Here is a 20,959-nt window from a genome sequence, read left to right on the forward strand (position 1 = left end):
TGGGGGCCTCCAGGTCCCAGTGACCGCCTTCCTAGGTTGGGAACCCCAGGGCAGCTCGGGAATCGCGGGGACCCGGAGGTCTGACTGGGGACTGTGGAGCAGAACCCCAATGACTCGCATCATCAGGCTGTGTTCAATAGACCCATTCGACCTCGTTCCCACACGGGACATCTCGCAGGCACACACCCAGGGGCATGCCGAGGCACACGCTTGCACAAGTACACACACACAACCACACACCACGGCTCCCTCCCCAGAGCAGGGCCGCCCCTTCCCTGCGCTTCGCCTGCCTAGGGCCTGACACTGGAGACACAGGATTTTGGGGTGTGCTCTCCTCAACTCTTCACACCCGCCCTCTAACTCCTTGAAGGCAGGCTCTCCGGATTTTAGTTCTCTTTTAATGTCTAGCACAGAGTCTCCTTGTGAGGGCTCTCATGTACAGGTGATGGGATAATGTAGTTGAATACCTAAATGTATTAATAGGTGGTGAGGGTGTTAGAGAGATAGTCCAAGCACTGGGAAGCTCATTGCTTCCAGCTTTTGTAGAAAAAAAAATATATACATGTTTCATACATATAAATTTTATAAAATATTTATATACATATAAAATTATATAGGTATATATAACTTTAGTGGGGCATTGTAATTCTCCATTATAATGAGCTTCAAAATGAAACATTCAGAGGTGCTTCTAGCTTTTTAACAAGCATTTGTGAAAAGGAATTAGGTTTCCCAATAAATTCTCTAAAGCACATGATATACTTAAACATATCAAAGTCAATCACTGAGCCAAGCATGGGAAGGAGGGGTGAGGAGGGAATGGGGTGGGGACCGGGTAAGAGCTAAAAAGCGCACCCAATGGTGAGGTGCGCATGTATGTCTCCACCATCTTTTATCCCATTGAGATGTATGACCTCAATGCACCAATTATAAAAAGTTACTCCATTAAGAGTTAAGTTCTGACTGCCCTTTACAAAGTAAATCACTGTTGCTTGGGGATGGGAGAAAACTTAGAAGAAAATAGTTAATTTTTAAAGTAACAGCAAGCTGGGCTTGATAATGCAAACCTATAATCCCAGAACTTGGGAGGCTAATACAGGAGGATCAGAGCTTCGAGGATAGTTTCAGCAACTTATCAAGACTCTTAATGACTTATAGAGACCCCATTTCAAAGCAAAATAAAAAATAAAAAGGGCTGAGGGTGTAGCTCAGAGGTAGCCCCCCCATTCAGTACCCAGTATCACACACACGATTAAATATGGGAAGGCAATAAAAGTCCTGGTTTCTGGTTTGGGGCCGCATGTGTCTTGTCTTTGTTTAGTCGCTCTCTCCCTTTTGAACCAACAGTTACTCGGTTTGGTACAGTTTAATATCTGCTTGTGTGAATTATACTGTTGCATACATAAAAAGCTTTCAGTTATAGTTCTGATTCGACTGAACAGAATAATAACATATTCTAGGTATAGCTCAAGGGGAAACCCTACTTCCCCATCCCACAAGGGTAAAGATAGTATCTGTGCACTGTATGTTGGGTGTCTCCATTAAACTAAAAGATTTTCAGGTTTTTTGTTTGTTTTACTCTACAAAACTCTCCCATAGTTATGATGACGGACATGGCTAAAGGCAGAGCCGCTCATTCACTGAAGACAAGAGGGAGCACGCTGTCCCCCAGTGGTCTCGAGTCCCGAAGGAAGGAAATGCAGAGGCGCTCTAAGGAGTGAGTAATTGTTGTCTAATGACTTAAATTTACCTATCGGACAAACAGGTTTATTATCTGGAGAAACATTTCCTTGGGGATGGATAGAAGAGAAGAGAAAACTGGCAAGTTCCAAGGTCAGTTGCTCTTGGAGGCTATACTGAGAAAAAGGAGAAAGCTTAAGTGATACGTTAATCCTAGTGGGATTTTTATTGTTTTAAAGATTTCCCAGGGAGAAAAAAAAAACTTGTACTCAAGATAAATGCCACATGTAATCATCTACTCTTAAAGGTCCTTTGAATTCTTCCTCTTGATGTTACATAATTACATAGATTGTACATTTTTATAATATATATATGTAGTGTGCTAACATTAATACAAGTTTTGTACTATATTTTCAGTCTTCATATCCTAATAGCTGTATAATATTTATTAATTTATAATTCTGGACTAGTTTACTCTCCTTGAACTATCAAGCATTCTTTCTTCATTTTTTTTTAAGTGTTGGGGATGGAAACCAGGGGCATTCTACCTTCGAGCTACACCCCCAATCTTATTTTTTATTATTTTGAAACAGTTGCTGAGGCTGGCCACAAACCTGGATCCTCCTGTCTCAGCCTCCCAAATGCTGTGATTACAAGCATGTGTGAAGTTATTATAAAGTGAACCCAGCTTCTTCACTTTATAATAACTCTCTGCTTGGTTATTTCTTTGCAGTATAATTAGTCCATCAAAGAGTAAGAACTTTTTTCCCCTTGCTATATATTGCATTTGTTCTTCTAAAGAGATGAATCCCTTTTTAATACTTTTTTCATAGTTATTAGTCAGAAAACAAATTATCTGATTTAGTAGCAGCCAATTAACTCATATAATAAAGTTTCCTTCTTAATAGTCTCCACAAGGTTAAAGGATATGGTATATTAATCTCCATGGTGGGAAGCAGGAGTATCATGCTTTGTCAAACGGACACCAGAAAAATTGGGATCATTAGAATTCTGAAACCAGAACCTTTCTATTCTCAAAGTCTATTAATGCACTTAAAACTTCACTTTCCAGACCTGGAAGTTTGTGTATTTTGAGTGCAATCTCCCTTTTTCACAGATAGAAAAATGGATATAAAGGAGTAGCAATCCCAGCATATGTCTTAAGTAAAGGTCAAGAGCTGGGCGTGGTGGCACAGACTAGTAATCTCAGTAAAGAGGGGGCTGAGACTAGAGGATCACAGGTTTGAGGCCAGCCTCTGCAATTTAGTGAGGCTCTATTTTCAAATAAAAAATAAAATAAAATAGGGCTAGGGGTGTAGCTCGGAGGTAGAATGTCCCTGGGTTCAATCCCCAGTACCACAAGAAAAGGAGGAGTGGGGGTGGGAGGAGAGGAGGAGGCAGAGGTGGAGACGAAGGAGGAGGAGGAGGAGGAGAAGGTCAAGAATAATTAACTCTGACTTTTTATTCTGACTCTCTCTTTTGCTTTGACCCTAAGCCATTCTGGCTGCTATCTCTAATATTTAAGTATACAAGATCCCTTTAAAATCATTTTAAGAGCTGGGCATGGTGGCGCATACTTGTAATCCCAGCATTCAGGAGGCTGAGACTGGAGGATCGCAGTTCGTAGACAGCCTCAGCTACTTAGTGAGGCCCTCTGCAACTCAGTGAGACCCTGTTTCAAAATAAATAATAAAAAATAGGGGTGGGGGTGTAGCTCGGAGGTGAATGTCCCTGGGTTCCATCCCCAGACCCACGCACACACAAAAAAAATTCAACTTACCTTTTCCAAGAAACTATTCAAACAATAACCTGACACAAACAACATCTTCCTAACTAAAACAAAAACACCCCAAAAAGTCCTCATTCAAAGACAAACCTGACATCTGTTTACACACACTTCATTGACTTTATCTACCTCTTCATTTTCAAAACAAATCAAAAGTTTATACAGTCAGGGGCTTGGTGAAACTTGAAAAATTAATCACTTTTAACCTATTATTGATCTTGTATAAATAAAAGATTTTAAATAACATACAAAAATCATTTTTCTCAACACATTAGATTTTTCACTAGCCACTCCATTTCAGTGGTGATTGAACAAAACATTCAGAACAGCGCTCCCATTTACGCTTTTAAACACAAATGAAGAGCTTCCGGGTCCCCTTCCAAGGCAGAGACAGCTCAGGAGGTAGCCGCCCAGCACTCCCTCCACTGCTTCACGCCGCCTGGTGCAGGCGATTCTCCTTCAGGATAGTTTTCAACCTGTAGAAAAATTCTGAAAGTTTGGTGGCCATCAAATGCAGGCATTATCTGAAATTGTTGTAGTATATAATGGGTATGGAAAAGCATACTCCTTTTATTTGAAAAGTATTTAAATGGATAAATATCAATAGTATAAAGTATATTCTAAAGTATATTGCTTGTGGGGTGTGTGTGTTACTGGGGACTGAACCCAAGGGCATTATACCTCCAAGCTACACCCTCAGCCCTTTTATTTTTTGTTGTTGTTTATTTTGTTTTGAAATAGGGTATCACTAGTTGGCTAGTTGACCCTAGCCAACTTGTTAAATCTTGCTATTTGCTGAGGCTGGCCTCAAACCTATGCTCCTCCAGTTTCACTCTCCCCAGTACTGGGATTACAGGTGTGCGCCACTATGCCTGGCTTTCCTCCATTAATCTGAATTCTATTTGCTTTTCACTCATAGATAAGTCATTTATAATGGCAGCAGCTGACATGTGTTGAGCCCTTACTGTGGATCTCCTGTGTGCCTCACAGAAGATCTGTAACGGGCTGGTAAACTATGGCCTAGGGCCAAGCGCAGTCTGCCACCTGTTCTGGTACGCTGTCCCAGCTAGATATAGTCTTTATATATTTGAAAAACAAGTTGAAAGGAGAATCACATTTTGTGTTGTATGACAATATAATACACTTGACTTTCAGTGTCCATAAATAAAATGTACCAGGACACGGCTCTGCCTGCTTCCTTAGGCTCTGTCTCCAGGTGCTTTCACGCTGCATGGGGAAGTTTCAATAAACCCCACAAGGCCTAAAGAACCAACAGTACCCAGTATCTGGCTTCTTAGAGAAATGTTTGCCAACTCCTAATCTATAAGGATAGGTGCTATGAACACTCCCATTTTACAAAAGAGGCAGAAGCTTAGAAAGTTTGAGGCTGCAGAGCTACGAAATTAGCAAGTAGCAAAACTTTATTAGTCGAGTATTTTCACTCCCTGAAAATGTGACAATCTGAGTGTCATTTGCATTAATGAAATTGCTCTACTGATTTGCCAGAATCTGCTGTTTTCCATCCCTGGGACAGAACAAATGTTTATAGTAATGTCTTTCTTGCTGGAGGCTCAGCCTTAGCTGACTGAACAGTGTTTGGACAGATGTGTCTCTCTCATGTTCTCCAAGTGGAAACAGAAACTCTGAGGTCATGTTACTTTCCTGGGATAATGTGACAAGATACCCAGGCCTATTATCTCTGACGCTAATAGTTTCACTAGTTGATTAGGGCAAAAGTTGGAGACCAGAGTCTGTCATTTGCATGGAACGAAGGTTACAGTGATACCATGCAACCTTTCTGTACAGAACCCACCAGTCTCCTCTTGAACGTTCTGATAGTGTGTAAAAACACTAGCTTGGCCGCACTATGTGTGTGTTTTCACTTTTACTCAGGACTTCGTGAGTTTCTATGTACTGATTATTGTGCCACATGTTAAGCGTGCAGGTGAATAACTGCAGAGTTCTATCCAAGAGAAACTCTTTTCTAGTACACTGAGAATTACCTGGTAACTTTTCACAGTAGGCTGTCTTAACAGTAAAAATGATTTGTGTTCATTACTTCATAAGAACTCTGCAGAAACAATTCCTGCTCTGATAGAGTGTACAATCTGGTGGGAAAAACAGTGAACAAATAATTTTAAATGTGATGGATTTGTTCTATGAGTCCAACTGTACTACAGAAAGCTGTCTTCGGGTGATTAAAAATATTGGCAGGCCTGTTCCCTCTTTTTGATGCCTGAAGGTCAAGGCTAAAGGTTAGAAGATCAGAGTGAAGGGACATGTTTTATTTTGTTTTATATTAAACAAAAGCCCCAATGAGACCATCTGGAGATGCAGCTTCCCCGGCAGAGAGAAGCCTGGGCAAAATGCGGGGGTCATGCCTCCAAATCAAACCACAGTAATAGCTAGCATTGTTTTTTACAGGTTTTTAAACCATTTACTTCATACACAATATAAATGTACTTCCTATAGAAACTGTGGGTTAGAGAAGATATTTATATTCTTCCTTATTTGTTTTTATAAATGGAGAAATGACAGATCTTTTCATGGACTGTACTGGGGAAAACTAGCTCACTATACAGAGGAGAATGAAGCTGGCCTCTTACCATATGTCATTTGTATTGTTAGATGAAATCCTGCAGGATGGGAGACGAAGGGAGGCATTGGAGGGAGGCGTGAGAGAATGTTTGCATTCTAGGAATGAGGAAAGCTGTCTTAAACAAAATCCCAACATGAAAAACCAAACCATAAAGCAAAAGAAAAAGTCTGGTAAATATAACTATAATAAAACTTAGCATTTAGGTTTATCAAGGATGCAGTAGGTGCCATTATTAGGTAATATACATGCCTACATACATGCATATCTTTTAAATCTTGCATGTTAACATTAAAGAGGGAAACCAATTAACCAATTTTTTAAAATTTTTTATTGGTACATTGTATTCATACATCATAATGGGGTAAAAGAAATCTGTATGGACATACATGTACACATCGCCCATTTAGCCCCTCAATTAACCAATTGTAAATACAGTCACAAGAGATAGCAGTTTTCAGAAACAAAGCCCGAAGGACTAATCAAAATGTGAAGAGCTGCTCAAGCATACTTGAAACAGAAGAGTGTAAATTAGAACAAGACACCATTTTGCACCCATCCAAGTAGCAAGCCATAAGAAGAGAGTCGTACCAAATATTTGCAAGGCAAGTGAGAATAAAAATGAGGTAACTATTCAGCAAAGAAATCTAGCAGTATCTAGGACATATAGGTATCTGTAGCATTCTCTTGACTCTACTTTCTTAGAGTAAAAGTCTGTTTTCACCATGGCACAGAAAACCCACCGTGACCTGGCTGCCTGATACCTCTGTAACTCATCTGTAGCTCTCCTGGCCTCCGACACCCCAGGAGGCCTCCTGTCTCCATGTCTCTGCAAGCGCTGTCCTCTGTCTGGGGTGTGCTTGTCCTTCCCCATGGCTCATTTCCTCACCTCTTTCAATTCTTTGCCCACAGAGGCTTATCTGGACCAGTGTACTTAAAATTGCACCAGAACCCTCCCCCTCCCTCACTTACAAACTCCCTTAACTTGTTCTACTTTTCCTTTTCTCCACAGTAGTTATCTCTTTGTACAATATTACTTGTTTAGTATTTTGTTGTTTACCATCTTTCTTTCCTCACCAAAATATAAGCTCCATGAGAGTAGAGACAGTAATCTCAAAGTCCTAGTCCGTTGCCTGGTACCTCATGGTCCCTCAATAAATACTTCTGATCACTGAATGAGTAAGTTTTGCATTATATTAATTACTGAACAAGCCAGTTCTTTTGCTCACAAAAAGTGAGATTCCTTGGTCTGTGTGGGCCTTAAGTCCAGGGTGACTACAAGCTTTCATCTAGGGCAAAAGATGTATATAAAGTAAACAAAAAAGTGCATGTTCAAAGGGGTAATAAAAGATACACTTTTGCCTTCTTGCTGAAATATTCCATCATGAATTTATTTAAAAAGAAGGACAGCTGGGCGTGGTGGTGCACGCATATAATCCCAGCATTTGGGAGGCTGAGACCTGAGGATCACGGTTCGCGGACAGTCTCAGCTACTTAGTGAGGGCCTCCACAACTTAGTGAGACCCTGTTTCAAAATAAAGAATATAAAAAATAGGGCAGGGGTGTAGCTCTGAGGTTGAATGCCCCTGGGTTCTATCCCCAGACCCGCAAAAAAAAAAAAAAGAACAGTTTCATTTGTGTTGAAAATCTATTATGATAGGCCATATCCCCACTTGATGTAGAGGTAACCATGACACCCACACTCCCAGCACCACTCCCCCAAAATTGCTGAGGACAGAGTGCCTTTGAACCTAGGCACTCTTCCCAGGTTTGAGCTGCGCAGCTTTCTTATCTGCCCTGGGTGCCGGAGCCAGCCAGCAAAAGTACGGGTTCTGAAGAGAGGCGTGAGGATGAAGAATTTTTAATTCTAACGTGGGGGAGCCACCAACCTACTATCTCTACTGGCCAGCCCCTGGTCCTGGGTCAATATTTCCTACTTGTCGACAACTATGCCTGGGTCAGTATTCTCTATTGCACCGACGCTCCTGGCTGACGCCTACTTCTGGGTCAATCTCATCTTTATTGCGCCAACGCCGGGTTTGTTTTTCCAGAGGTATTTATTCACAGCCACAGGTTAATCAACATTCTCTTGCCATCACCACCGGAATACAATACAGACCAATCCAAAGCACATACATTACAGATAGATCAATCAGTACCCTCGTGCCATCACCAACTGATCTTCTCCCAGAACTTTTTGAACTTTCCATAACCCCAAACCTTGTTGACTCTGGGTGAAGGACAGTCAGCTGAGTCAGAAACATTAATCTAGGGGAAAGCCTTAATGGCTCCCCACACCTGGGCCATCACCTCACCTTCTCTGGACGAGCTTTGGCTCAGCACACTTCAGATGCTAGTTCTGATCTTTCACCTGCACTCATTATTATATCCTGTCATTCACCATTCCTGGATCACCTCCAGTCACGCCAGAGCTGGGCTTTCCACATGATGTGTGGTTTATTCTGTGTCTTTCAGAATCACTTCTACTATTCAAAAATATACCCTACAAGACCATAGCACTTGTCAGCTTTTAACCTCTTTTTTCTTCTTTTTTTCTATCACTTGGAAGTGAGCCCAGGAGCATTCTAGCTTGGAGCTACACGTCAGCCCTATTTTATTTTTTTTTCTGAAACATGTTCTCACTAAGTTGCTGAGGCTGGCCTTCAGCCTGAAATCCTCCTGTCTAAGCCTCCCAAGTACTATGATTTCAGGCATGTGCCTCCATGCCAGAACATTTCTTTCACTTTTGAAAGTTATTTTAACTTATCATTTCCTTTTACTAGTAAGATGGGGGTCAATATTTAGAGCAAAATACTTCAAAACTATATTAAAATCTAGCAACTTACTCTGAAATAAACGGACACAAAATTAAAGTACCTTGCCAGACAATTATTCCAATTTACTGGTTAAATAAGTTGGTATGTTTTTACTCTTTAGCATATTTTTTAAAATTCCATAGAAAAAAATCATAGCTTCATTAATTTTTTTCAAAGACAAAAAACCGAGGTTGATTTAGTGAAGTAGGCAATGCATATTCAAAGAATAACAGAGCATCTCAAGAGGGAGAGAGTCTTCATTAATTTTTTTAACATGAAAAAAAGAGTCAGAGTAGTTCTTAGATGGAAACCCCAAGTGAGAATTTCTATTCATAGTTTACCTTATATTCTGCATCATGTTTCCCAAGTACAGGGGATTTTCTCCTTGTCTTACTAGTACTTTCCACTTTGCCCGATACTTCCTGGGCAATAAACCACCTTTAGAAAGATTTTTTTTTTTTTTTAAATGTACAAATTTCTAATCTGAAACCTTTTTCTCTGTGCACTTTGAAATCTCTCCACAGGGGGGCAGCACATGACCTTAGTAATACCTCCACCACCACCACCACCACCACACAACCCCCACCCGCACACACACACCAGCCACCCAGCCCAAAAAAGGCACCCTTCAAAGATAGCAGTAGAGAGATAAGGTACTTCAAGAAAGAGCTGTTATTTCTGAGGCATTGACTCTGTTGCTTCAATGCTTCCAAGTCCAATTATGCATCCATATATTACCTCTTATTGTAGTTTACAAACAACTAGATAAATAATGTATTTTTTTAAAAAGCTAGAGGAAAATAAATTGAGTGCTTTCACCACAAAGAAATAAGTGCAGAATGAGATAGATGGTACTTTTTTTTTTTTTTTTTTTTTTGGTGGTACTGGGGCTCCTGGAAGCCCTACCTCCGGGCTATACTCCCAGACCTATTTTTACATTTTGACACATGGCCAACCTTCCAAGGTACAGAAAGCAATAGATAAGGCCAAATATTTTTCTTCTGCATAAGGGTCGCCAGGTTCTGAGCAAAATATCTGCAACCTCACTCCTCAAAGCCTCATCTCCATAAAACTTTCAGTTTCATATTCTATTGCTTGTAGCATTCCATTTTCAAATGGCAAACTGCCTCTATTAGAATATGTTCCATTTTCGATAAATGAAATAAATAAATTCTAATTAAGCATTAGATAATGCTTTTTATGAGTTTTTTGTTTGTTTGTTTGTTTGTTTGTTGTTTTGTGTTTTTTTTTTTTTAGAAAACAACCAGAGGCCCAAGCTGGGCATGGTGGTGCATGCTTTAATCTCAGTCCTTGGGAGGCTGAGACAGGAGTATCACAAGTTCGAAGCCAACCTCAGAAACTCACTGAGGCCTTCTGCAAATTAGTAAGACCCTGTTTCCAAATAAAATATTTTTTAAAATAGGTCTGGAGGTATAGCCTGGAGTAGAAGGCCCCTGGGTTCCATCCCCAGTACCACAAAAAAAAAAAAAAAGAAAGAAAAGAAGAAAGAGAAAAGACAAGACTCAGAGGTCTAAACAAAACAAGAATTACATAAAAGAAGTTTTTATTGGTTAAAGGAGCTTCTTCATTTGTTTTGTTCTATTTCTTTAGAGAGTTTTCTCAAAATTTCCAATGAACAGTTTATGTCTCATTGGTTCACAAACTACCCAACTACAGTAACTCAGAGAGACTCAATTCACCTTCAATCTAAACAGGAGTCCCATGAGTTGAGGGCTTTGTTACTGAGAAAGGAGAGAAGAGCACTGGAAAGCAAATGGTAGTCCCTGCCACTGGGTTTATTATAATTTTATTTATAATAGTGGAATAATAATCTAAATGGCCTAGCAAAAAAAAGTAGTTAAGTAAAATGCAGAATGTTCATACATTAATCATTGTCTTGATATTTAAAATATTAATGTAGAGTACTAGGACTTAAACCCAGGGGTGCTCTACCACTGAGCTACAGTCCTCAGTCCTTTTTTGTTTTTTTATTTTGAAGCAGAGTCTCACCAGGTTGTCCAGGCTGGCCTCACCTCAAACCTGTGATCCTGCTGTCTCAACCTGTTGAGTTGCTGGGACTACAGGTTTGTATACCTAGCCCAGCTATGTAAACTACTGTGTGTGTGTGTGTGTACGCGTGTGTGTGCCTGTGCACTAAGTTACTGAGGCTGGCTTCCAACCTTCAATCCTCCTGTCTCAGCTTCTGAAATGCTGGGGTTACAGGTGTGCACCACTATGCCCTGCTATGTAGACTACTCTTTATTGACAAGTTATTCAGAATATAGTTTCTAGTAAAACAACAACATCTAAGCTACAATCTCATATGCAAAATTGTATAAGTAAGAATTTTTAAGGTTAATAGTGGCCCATAACCACTGGGATTAATCATTTTTTGTAATACTACTTTTTTTTACTCTTTTTTGTGTGTTTTGAATTTTTATGACGATCACACATTACTTAACTACTATGAAAATCATCTTCAATATTTGAAAAACATTCAGTACATAAAATTTTTTATCTGCACACCGATCTCAATGGAGCTTTTTTTTTTTTTTTTTTTGGTGGTACTGGGGGTTCCTGGAAGCCCTTCTACCTTCAGGCTACGCTCCCAGACCTATTTTTATATTTTTTTTATTTGGAAACAGGGTCTCTTAAGAAAGCGAGACTGGCTTCGAACATGCGCAATCCTCCCGTCTCCACCTCGCACGCCTGGCTCAATGGAGCTTTTAAGCCACCTCTCTGACATCAGTTCACACAATAACATTATGAAGTACACATTAACAATTTTCAGAAGCACTGAGCAAAGCAATAGTGAGGAGTGTTTACAAAAGTTTCCATTTGCTTTTTCTTAGACTTTTAACCCTAATTTACTTGAGTTTTATGACAACTCAGTTTCTCTTTCTGTGAATTTTAGTGCTATGTTTAATAAAAGGGAAGAATATTTTTATCAATATCTTCTGTATGTTCATGCACATAGGTTTTAACTACAGTAATTATTGCAGACAGCCATTGCCCTATTTTCATTTTGTCAGAACTATACGTGAGTCTATCTCTGGAAGGTAAATGGAATATTTGAAGTCTGAGTCTCCCCTTCCAACACATCTGATGTTAAAGTCCTTTGCCTCATTTTCTTTGTCTCTGAAATGGGCCAGAATAATAACTTCTTTGCTCAAAGGAAAAATGAGATGATTATAGAGAGATGTTTTGCAAAGCTAAAAGTAGCACATACAATACTGGGGCACACTGGCTTATCTCAGAATCATGGGGTTATGCAATATTGGGTTTTTTAAGCAGAAGTTATTGTCTTTGATACTGCCCACAACACCTGCAGTCACTATAACCAAACAGGTTGCTTGCTACTTCAAAGGGCAGCAGAAAACAGAGAAGCAGGTGTTTTTCAAAAAGCAGACTAAATCACTAATGAGAAATCCATCTTGAAAAAAGCAGCCAGAATTTCCTGCATTGCTTTCTTGGGCAGGTGGGTAAACCTTAATTTATCCTGTAAGTTGTATTCTATTAGAGTTTTTAAATAATAGACTATCTGGGCTTTTTTAAAACATCAATTTGCAAAAAGTTCTTTAATTTCAAAGAGCTAAAAGAACTAAGTATATTTAAGCTAGTAGAGAAAAATGCCAAAAGATTAGGAACAAATATCTCTTTCTCATTTAGTTAAAGCAAAAACATAGCCTACTTTAAAAAGCGGTCACTCTGAAAACACACACACACACAATTATGTCATCTCCTTTGAAATGACATCTGTCTTAACTTCCATTTTCACAGGTGGAGAAAATTGGGGGCAAGAGTTCTGAGACTCATTAGTTGCATGGTTGAATTTCATCTGAACTAAGTTGAATTAAGTAGTGCTGGAGGGACATTAAGGGGCTCTTCTTTTCTTGGGTACCCTGCTTAGCACCTGGATAAGCTCAGATTGCCTTGGTAACCAAGCCCAAGTTCTCAATGTTGAAAAGGGTGATTGATGCTTACTGACTTAGGATGGTTTAGATGAATTGTGGTTTCTTCACCCTGTAGATGAGTTTCTCATTTTTCTTTGTTATACTAAAGGGATTTGGTGGGAACATATAATAGTAAGCTTTTTATAATACCCCATGTATACATAGATTTGTTTCCCAACATTTTAAGCTTCCTTTGATATCACAGTCCCATTTGTGGGCTTTGTCTTCTTTGAGGAACATTTTTTTCCTCTGTGCTAGAGACACAATTGGCAATGGCTTTTGAAACATGCACCTTGCTACCCAGGAAAGCTTTGCAGATAATCGGATGACCTGGGCTCCGCACAAGGCTTCAACCAGTACATAGAGACACCTGCTCTAAGCAACTTCTCTGCATCTCAAGAGCTCCATCTCTAAAGCATTTTAGATTCAAAATATGTCACTGGATTACTTCAGATTTTCTTAGTGAAAAAATTTAATCTTTGTAAATATATTAGCGTAAAGAAATACTGTGCTTTGCTCTGATTGCTATAACAATTAAAATGTGTTTTCTCCCTTGCTTTTAGCTCTATGAGTACTGTGTCTTACATGGATGAGCCAACCCAGCGTGATGAGGTCTCTCGCCTTATGGTACAGATGGAAAACACTTATCAGTTGGGTGTGTAACTTAATCACTAACCCCTATGTTAAACTTATAATTTGGCGACTGGTGTTTACTTAAAATGATATCTAATAACCTGTCATTGTATTCAATCCTAGCATAAGGGACCTTAATTAATCAAGTGATATGAGGCTGTTTTAGTTTTTTCCTCTGCAGAGTGGAAGCAACATCCATTGCATACTTTTTTCCAATGTTTCCTGCATACTAAGCAATTCAATTGGAGGCACAGATGTGTGCAATATATATTAGATTAAGGAGGTCTTTTGGTATTTCTTGGTAGAGTTATTATATCTAAATTTCAAAGCTGGGCTTGATGTACACAGTTGCAATCCCAGTACTTAGACGACTACGACTGGAGGATCGCAATTCCAAGACAGCCTCAGAAACTTAGTGAAACTCACAAACGTAGCAAGACCATGTTTCAAAAATTAAGAAGTCTAGGTGTGTAGCTAAGAGGTGTATCGCCCCTGGGTTCAGTCTTCAGTACTATTAAACATATAAATACATAACCTAATTTATACATATGAATTGAGTGAAAGAGATATGTATTGATGTTTCATCCAACAAGATCCACCAGTGTTTTTGATAAGTAAAAGGAAAAAACCCTCAAGGCAGAGGCAACTGATTCATGGTCCCCTGTTGACAGAGAAGTTTATCTATTACCACTGAGGTTTTGGGTCTTTGAAAACAAAGATCTTTGCACCTGCCCCTGTACTCCCAGGTGGAGCCCACAGCGAATATCTTTCTCCATTCATGTTTCTTCAAAGACCTGCTTGTTTTCTTTAAATGCATACCTGCCCACTATTATCTAAATTTATATATAATTACTGCTCATAGAAATTCCACAGAGACTTACCAAGGGGCAAAAGAAGACCCTTTGGGACAGGGTTATTCCATCTGTGGCCAGTTAACCTCCCAAAAATTAGAAGCCATCAGCCTATCATACTGAAATTGTAGCCAATTTTCTACAGGAATCCCCAATACTGCATGGATTATAAGACTCCATAATTAATCTACTAGAATTTGCAGTGTTGGTGGTGAACAGCTAATATTTCTGTCATCAGTATCCTTTTATAGTCTTTCTGTAACCTTACTCAAGTTCCTTAGAAAGGTTCCACCAACACCATCATCACCGCCCTAGGTCCATACAATTCCGCTGAAGTTGGCTTCGTAGACGGAGTAGGGACTGATCTCGGCAGGTTAATCCAACTCTGGCAATCCAGTCAGAACCTCTGAGATTAAATTCAGAAAATGTTGTTTGGCTTGTTGGAGAAACAGATATGGCCACAGAATCCAAAGTAATGTAAGGCCTGTGACAGCTTTCCTCATCTTCCCCCCATATGAGACCTAAAACTAAGATAAAAACTGAGCTTTGATGCCAGAGTTTGAATCCTGAATCCAGCTGGCTGTTCTGGACTTTTTAGTCAGGCAAGCTAAGGGTTAGTTGGGCGTTCTCCCACATGTGGCCAAAAGGTCTCAAACACTGGGGTCCCATGGGTGCTGAAAGGCTTTGAATCAAATTTTAACATAAAAAAGCAACTGAAATATGAATCCCTGTATGTCTTCTTTATAAGGCTATATCTTCACAACATGTTTCCTCAAATAAACCAGTTAGTCTTATCAACTTTAGAACAACTGGATATTGGACAAAAAACATAATTTTTCTTAGCAGTACTGAGTATTGAACAAAAAACATAATTTTTCTTTGCAGTACTGGGTATTGAACACAGGGGCATCTACCTACAACCTACAACCCCATCCCTATTTTTTATCCTTTATTTGAAACAGGGTCTCACTAAGTTTCCTTAGGTCTCACTAAGTAGCTGAGGCTGGCTGTAAACCTGCAATCCTCCTATCTCACTACCAAGTACTGGGATTACAAGCATGAGCCACCACACCCAGCTTAAAAAGTAATTTTAGAAATAGTTTAAAATAGATAAAATGTTTCTGTATTTTCTTATAAAAGTCTGTGTGAATTGTTCCTTTATGATTAACATCTTATGCTTGACAATCTACTTTTTAAAGTATCTATCTAGCCATCCGATTAATAAGCAATCAAAACTATTTCCACTTCTGCTTGTTTCTAGGTTTATTTTGCATGTGAAAGGTAGTGTGTGTGTGTGTGTGTGTGTGTGTGTGTGTGTGTGTGTGTGACTAGAGATTGAACCCAGGGACACTCTATCTCCAAGCTATACCCCCAGCCCTTTTTAATTATTATTTTGAAACAGAGTCTCTCTAGGTTGTTGAGAGTCTCACTAAGTGCTGAGGCTTGTCTCAAACCTTCGATTCTCCTGTCTCAGCCTCCCAAGTACTAGAATTACAAGCGTGAGCCTCCACACACAGCTTAAGTATATATTTTTTAAATTATTTTTTCCTGATTCTTTAGGTCTTTGCTTTTTTTATTTCTAAAACATTTTCCCCATAAGAAAAATAGATCTAAAAGAAAAAAAATTTTCTATTCATATTAGTTGACTCTGAAGGTAGCTCTGGGAACTGATATTGGAGGCCAAAAGCAGAACATGGATTCTTTATCTTTGAACCTCAACATCCCAACCTGGGCAAGGCAACAGATGGTTCTGGATATAAAGGAAGGCCATAAATGAGAAAAAATATTTTGTATTACTGTATTTCGAAATAGTATGAGGTTGATAAGATTTTTTTTTAAATCTATCCGAAGTGTGGAAAGAACACTGATAGAGCTAGAAAGTGGAAAGTCCTGGAAGCCGGGACTCAGGTGCTAGCAGCATTATCTTTGCAGCACTAAGCTGTGTGTGGCTGTCTTCTCTCACTGTGGCCACACTTCCTTCCCACCAGGAAAAAATATGGCCACCTGCAGTGGCTCAGGGTCACAGATCCTAACTTCTACTACAAGAAAGAGGCTGACTTTTCCCCCTTAGTTCATGTTTAAAGTCAAAGTTCCCCAAAAAAGGTGTCTAGCTGGCGTGGCTAGGGACAGTGTCACCTGTGAATGAATCAGTCATGCACCGGACTTGGGTTCACAGAAGGTAGCTAGTGGTAGGTCCTAAAGAGCCATGTGAGTAGAGGAAGAGAACCAGGTAACTGGTTCCCGAAGAGAGACACTGTTTCCAAATGGAAGCAAGGTCTAGGGAGACAAAATATCTGCTAAAGGAATTTGCAATGTTCTACAGGGAATGATTCATACAAATGGATTATAATACCAGGCAGAACTAAGTTCCATGTGAGTGGTGATGACCAGGTAAGGTATGTGTGATATGAGTACCTGGTAAGAAGGAGTAGAGAAAAAAGAAAAGGTATTGATTTAAAGAATGTCACCTATTTCCTTTAGTTCAGGGTAGTGGTATTCTTCGACAGAAAGGAGAAAAATCCCCTTCAAATTTGACTTCATTTCACAAGAGTATGCAAGTGGAAATCTTCTAAAGGATCTACAGGGAGGTGACACAGTGATCAATAAGTACCCAGGAGTTTGCTTGCAGGGGTACTTGCATCTGTGGCTCTATCTCTGATCCCAAGGAGCAAGAATGGGCAGGACCAACGGTTGATAAGTTTGCCTCTATTACATAGAAAATCAATTTCTGCTAAATAAATACTGTGGTTAGTTATCACAAGTCTTCTTTACAGGCTTAGACTCACTCCCCACCCCAATTTCAATTGAATGGAACAATTTCCATATTCTCATCAAAGTAAAAGATACTTATTGAGCCTCAGGAGGCTGATCTAACTGTACTACAGTCACAGCAATAACCTTCAGCCAAAGAAACTTCAGCAGGAAGGCTGGAAGAAGGAGAGGAGCACGCAGCCTGCTACTTACCTCCTGCCTCACTGCCCAGGGGTTCTTCTCAGACTGGTTACAGACCTTAGCCCAGGGACCTGAGCTGCTCTACAGGGACCCCTCTCCACAGGACTCTCTTGGGATTTACTGTGTGTGTGTGTGTGTGTGTGTGTGTGTGTGTGTGTGTGTGTGTGTTACTGGGGATGGAACCCAGGGGCCTTCTACCTCTGGGCTACACTCCCAGACCTATTTTATGTTCTATTTGGAAACAGGGTCTCTTAAACCAGCTGAGGCTGGCTTCGAACCAGCACAATCCTCCTGTCTCCACCTCCCAAGCACGGGGATTACAAGCGTGCACCACCACGCCCAGCTACTTTCTCTTGGGATTTAGTAAGTCCTCCTTTCCTGGATTCCTAGAGCCTGAGTTATGGTGAGGGTAACATCTTCACTTCCATGGGCTGAGGGAGACTGCTCTACCCTTGGGATTTCCTCCATCCCATTCAGACCCTTGATTAAATCTTTCTGGAATTTTCCTAACTTTAGTGTGCCATGTGTTTCTTTTGACCCTGCCCTATCCAGTCATTAAAAATAAGCACTTATTTATAGATACTGGTAACTGTTAAAAGAGAACTGGGATAATTCTCCATCTCTTCCTTCATCTTTATTGATTCAACAATGATTGAACCTATAAATACCAATTGCATGTCATACAAGGACATAAGCAGGCAGACCAATAATATTTTAGGGATGCAGGATGGACCATTTTCATCTGAGTGGACCAAATGTCTTCGATAATATAAACTCCAGGGCCTGATAAGCCTGGGGGTCCATCTCAGCTCTGCTACTGTGGGTTCTGGGCTGATTCTTCAATGCATTTAAACTTCAGTTTCCATCTGTAAAATGGAGATGACAGTAAGTTTCACCTCAGATATCTATTGAATTCAATGCAAAGCACTCACAGTGCCTGGCAAGTAGTAAAAAGTAGCCATTATTTGTGCAATGAGTATTATCTATAAAACATTTAATGTTAAATTCAGCAACCACGCACAAAGCCTTCCTTAAGCAGTTAGCATTGAATTAAACTCTAAGGAGGGTAAAATTCAATCTTGCTTGTCATGGCACTGGAGAGACACATAAGGCTGCCTTAGTTATTATAAGTGAAAAAGGAGGTAAAATAGTAGTGGGGCCAAGTGCATGGGAGTAGAGAGGACAGAGTGCTAGTTTATACTGGAGGAGACGAAGACATTTGAGCTGGACTTGAAATATGAGTGGATGTATCTCAGATGAGTACATGGGGGATAGTGTGCCACTTGAAAGAGCAATAACAGACACCTGAGGGGTCCAGGAGATGGAAGCAGCACAGTGACAGGAGAGGAGACCATAGGTTGGGTAGGAGCCTCGCCCCATACCTTGTTAAGGGGCATGTCACTGCAAGATCTGGAATGTCAAGCAACTGCTCTGTTTTCATTGTGGTAAATAAATTGTGGGGGAGCTGTAAGAGCAGGAGCCAATTAGAAAGATGTTGATTTTAATTTACTTACAAAAAATATATCATGTGTACTTTCAGGTCCTACCAAACATTTTCCTGTGATCACTGTTAATCATATCTTAAAAGATGTGTTAACAAACTATCTACAAGAAGAAAAATATGACCTGGATCTCTGCAGACAAATGACTAAAACAATTTCTGAGGTATGGGTGTGATTTTTTCCAGTGTTAGCTATCACTACAATATTTGATGAAAGCACAACCTACTTTATACTTTTTTTATTAAAGGAACTCATTTTTAGTAATAGTTAAACGGCACATTTGTAGTTTATGAAAATATTTGTTAGGTTATATGCCATGTATGTATGTGTGCAAAAAACAAATATTTGTCTTAATCATTATAAGCATCATTTACAAGTATTTTGTGACAAAAATATGTAAAACTGTCCCACTTATAAAAGTTTTATGGTAAAAGATGTGATATATTAGTGATCATTTTCTATTTACCATAGCAACTTTGCATGCCAAAATTGCAGACATTTTGATCATTAAATACATTTCCAGTTTTATCATTGTTATTTCCTCTATTTTTGTTTTGATAATAAACCTTTCAGTAAACATTCATGTCTGATCATATTACAGAAGACTCCAGATTATTAGACATAAACCAGACAGTAGACCTCTAATGCCAACATTCATCATTATTATTATTATTATTATTATTATTATTAATACTGGGGATTGAACCCAGGGATGTTCTACTTCCAAGCGACACCATCAGCCCTAATGTTACGTTATATTATGTTTAGGTTATGTTATGTTATAAAAGAAGGTCTCACTAGGTTGCTGAAAATCTCACTACATTGCTGAGGCTGGTCTTGAACCTGTGATCCTCTTGTGTCAGCCTCCCAAAATACTGGAAATACAAGCGTGAGCCATCATGTTTGGCTGCCAACATTCTTTGAAGAGAAGCCATCGTAGATTTTTAAAGAATACCTTAATCTATTAAACTCTGTGCTCCAGATTATAGTTCTTCCACCTGCCTTAGAACAGGTAGAATTATTACTGCTGTTTTTATTTAGTCCCCCAAATATCCTATCTCATGAGGTCAGAACTTGAAGGAAATCATAGTTCTGTGCTGCAATAATTACAATAGTGTTTACAATACATCATGCTATTTTCTGAAATCTACTATATTTGTGATAAAGACTAATATTTTTTAATGTCAGTTGTAGCTAATTGAGGACTTTTTTTTAATTTCTAGGTTATTAAAGCCCAGGTCAAGGAATTGATGATTCCACGGTATAAACTAGTTGTGATTGTTCACATTGGACAATTAAATGGTCAGAGCATACTAATTGGAAGCAGATGCCTCTGGGATCCTAAAACTGATTCTGCCTCATCATATGCTTTTAGAAATTCTTCTCTCTTTGCTCTTGCAAATGTCTATGCAGTTTACCTTGAGTGACTGAAAATGAAAAATGTAATTCTTCCTTTTTTAAATCATGAACGAGGCTATATCTATGCACACCAAAATTTGACTGCCAAAAACTTTAAGGAAGAAGCAAGACTAACATTTGAAACAACTGGAAGCTTTTGGACTTTTTCACATTTTTGTAAGAATTGAGGGAGTGGAGGGTAGACAAAAAAAAATCTAAGTCTTGGTTCTATGAGATTGCTTTTCATAAACATGGGTTCTTATGAAATATCATCTTTGGTACTGATTCTTTAATTACTCTTTTAGTTATAGAGTTAGAATATTTTGCAATGCTTTTTGATAAAGAGAAGTTCTAGAAATATATAGCAATATACCCTGACCAATAAATGATAGTATAATATTCAACATGGTTAGGCATAAATGATAAATGTTAATATGCCTCAGTGCTGCACATAATACTGGTTTTCATTTTGTACTTAATAAATTGAGCAGCATTCATTAACTGCAATTATTGTTACACGTATCTGACAGTTGAAACTGCCAAGGTAGAATTAATGATTTCATAACAATTATCGTGGTCCCACGGGGCCACACACTAAAACTCGAAGCTCTTGTGGGTTGCCTGTACCGTACAAAACTGGGGAGAACTGAACATTGGCTCTTTAATAATGGAAACTATATAGTGAACAAAGGCTCTCTAGGACATTAAAGATTAAATATACATAATGCTTAATAGTAAATGTATCTGTAACATGTAAAATCAGCTATTGGAAAGAGACACCACTTTTAAAGA

At 39.2% G+C, this 20,959-nt stretch overlaps 1 protein-coding gene across 1 annotated transcript; it reads left to right on the forward strand.

Annotated features, from left to right (window-relative positions):
• Window positions 1-1,601: 1,601 nt before the first annotated feature.
• DYNLT5 (dynein light chain Tctex-type family member 5) lies at window positions 1,602-20,196 on the forward strand (the record flags this gene model as incomplete). The annotated part of the gene is made up of 4 exons (XM_080692852.1): window positions 1,602-1,717; window positions 13,395-13,486; window positions 18,808-18,932; window positions 19,993-20,196. The coding sequence occupies 4 exons, from the start codon at window positions 1,602-1,604 to the stop codon at window positions 20,194-20,196; spliced, it is 537 nt and encodes a 178-aa protein (XP_080548978.1).
• Between the last annotated feature and the right edge of the window lie 763 nt (window positions 20,197-20,959).

Source organism: Muscardinus avellanarius, assembly GCF_963383645.1.
Source record: "Muscardinus avellanarius genome assembly, chromosome: 3".
NCBI lineage: Eukaryota > Metazoa > Chordata > Mammalia > Rodentia > Gliridae > Muscardinus > Muscardinus avellanarius.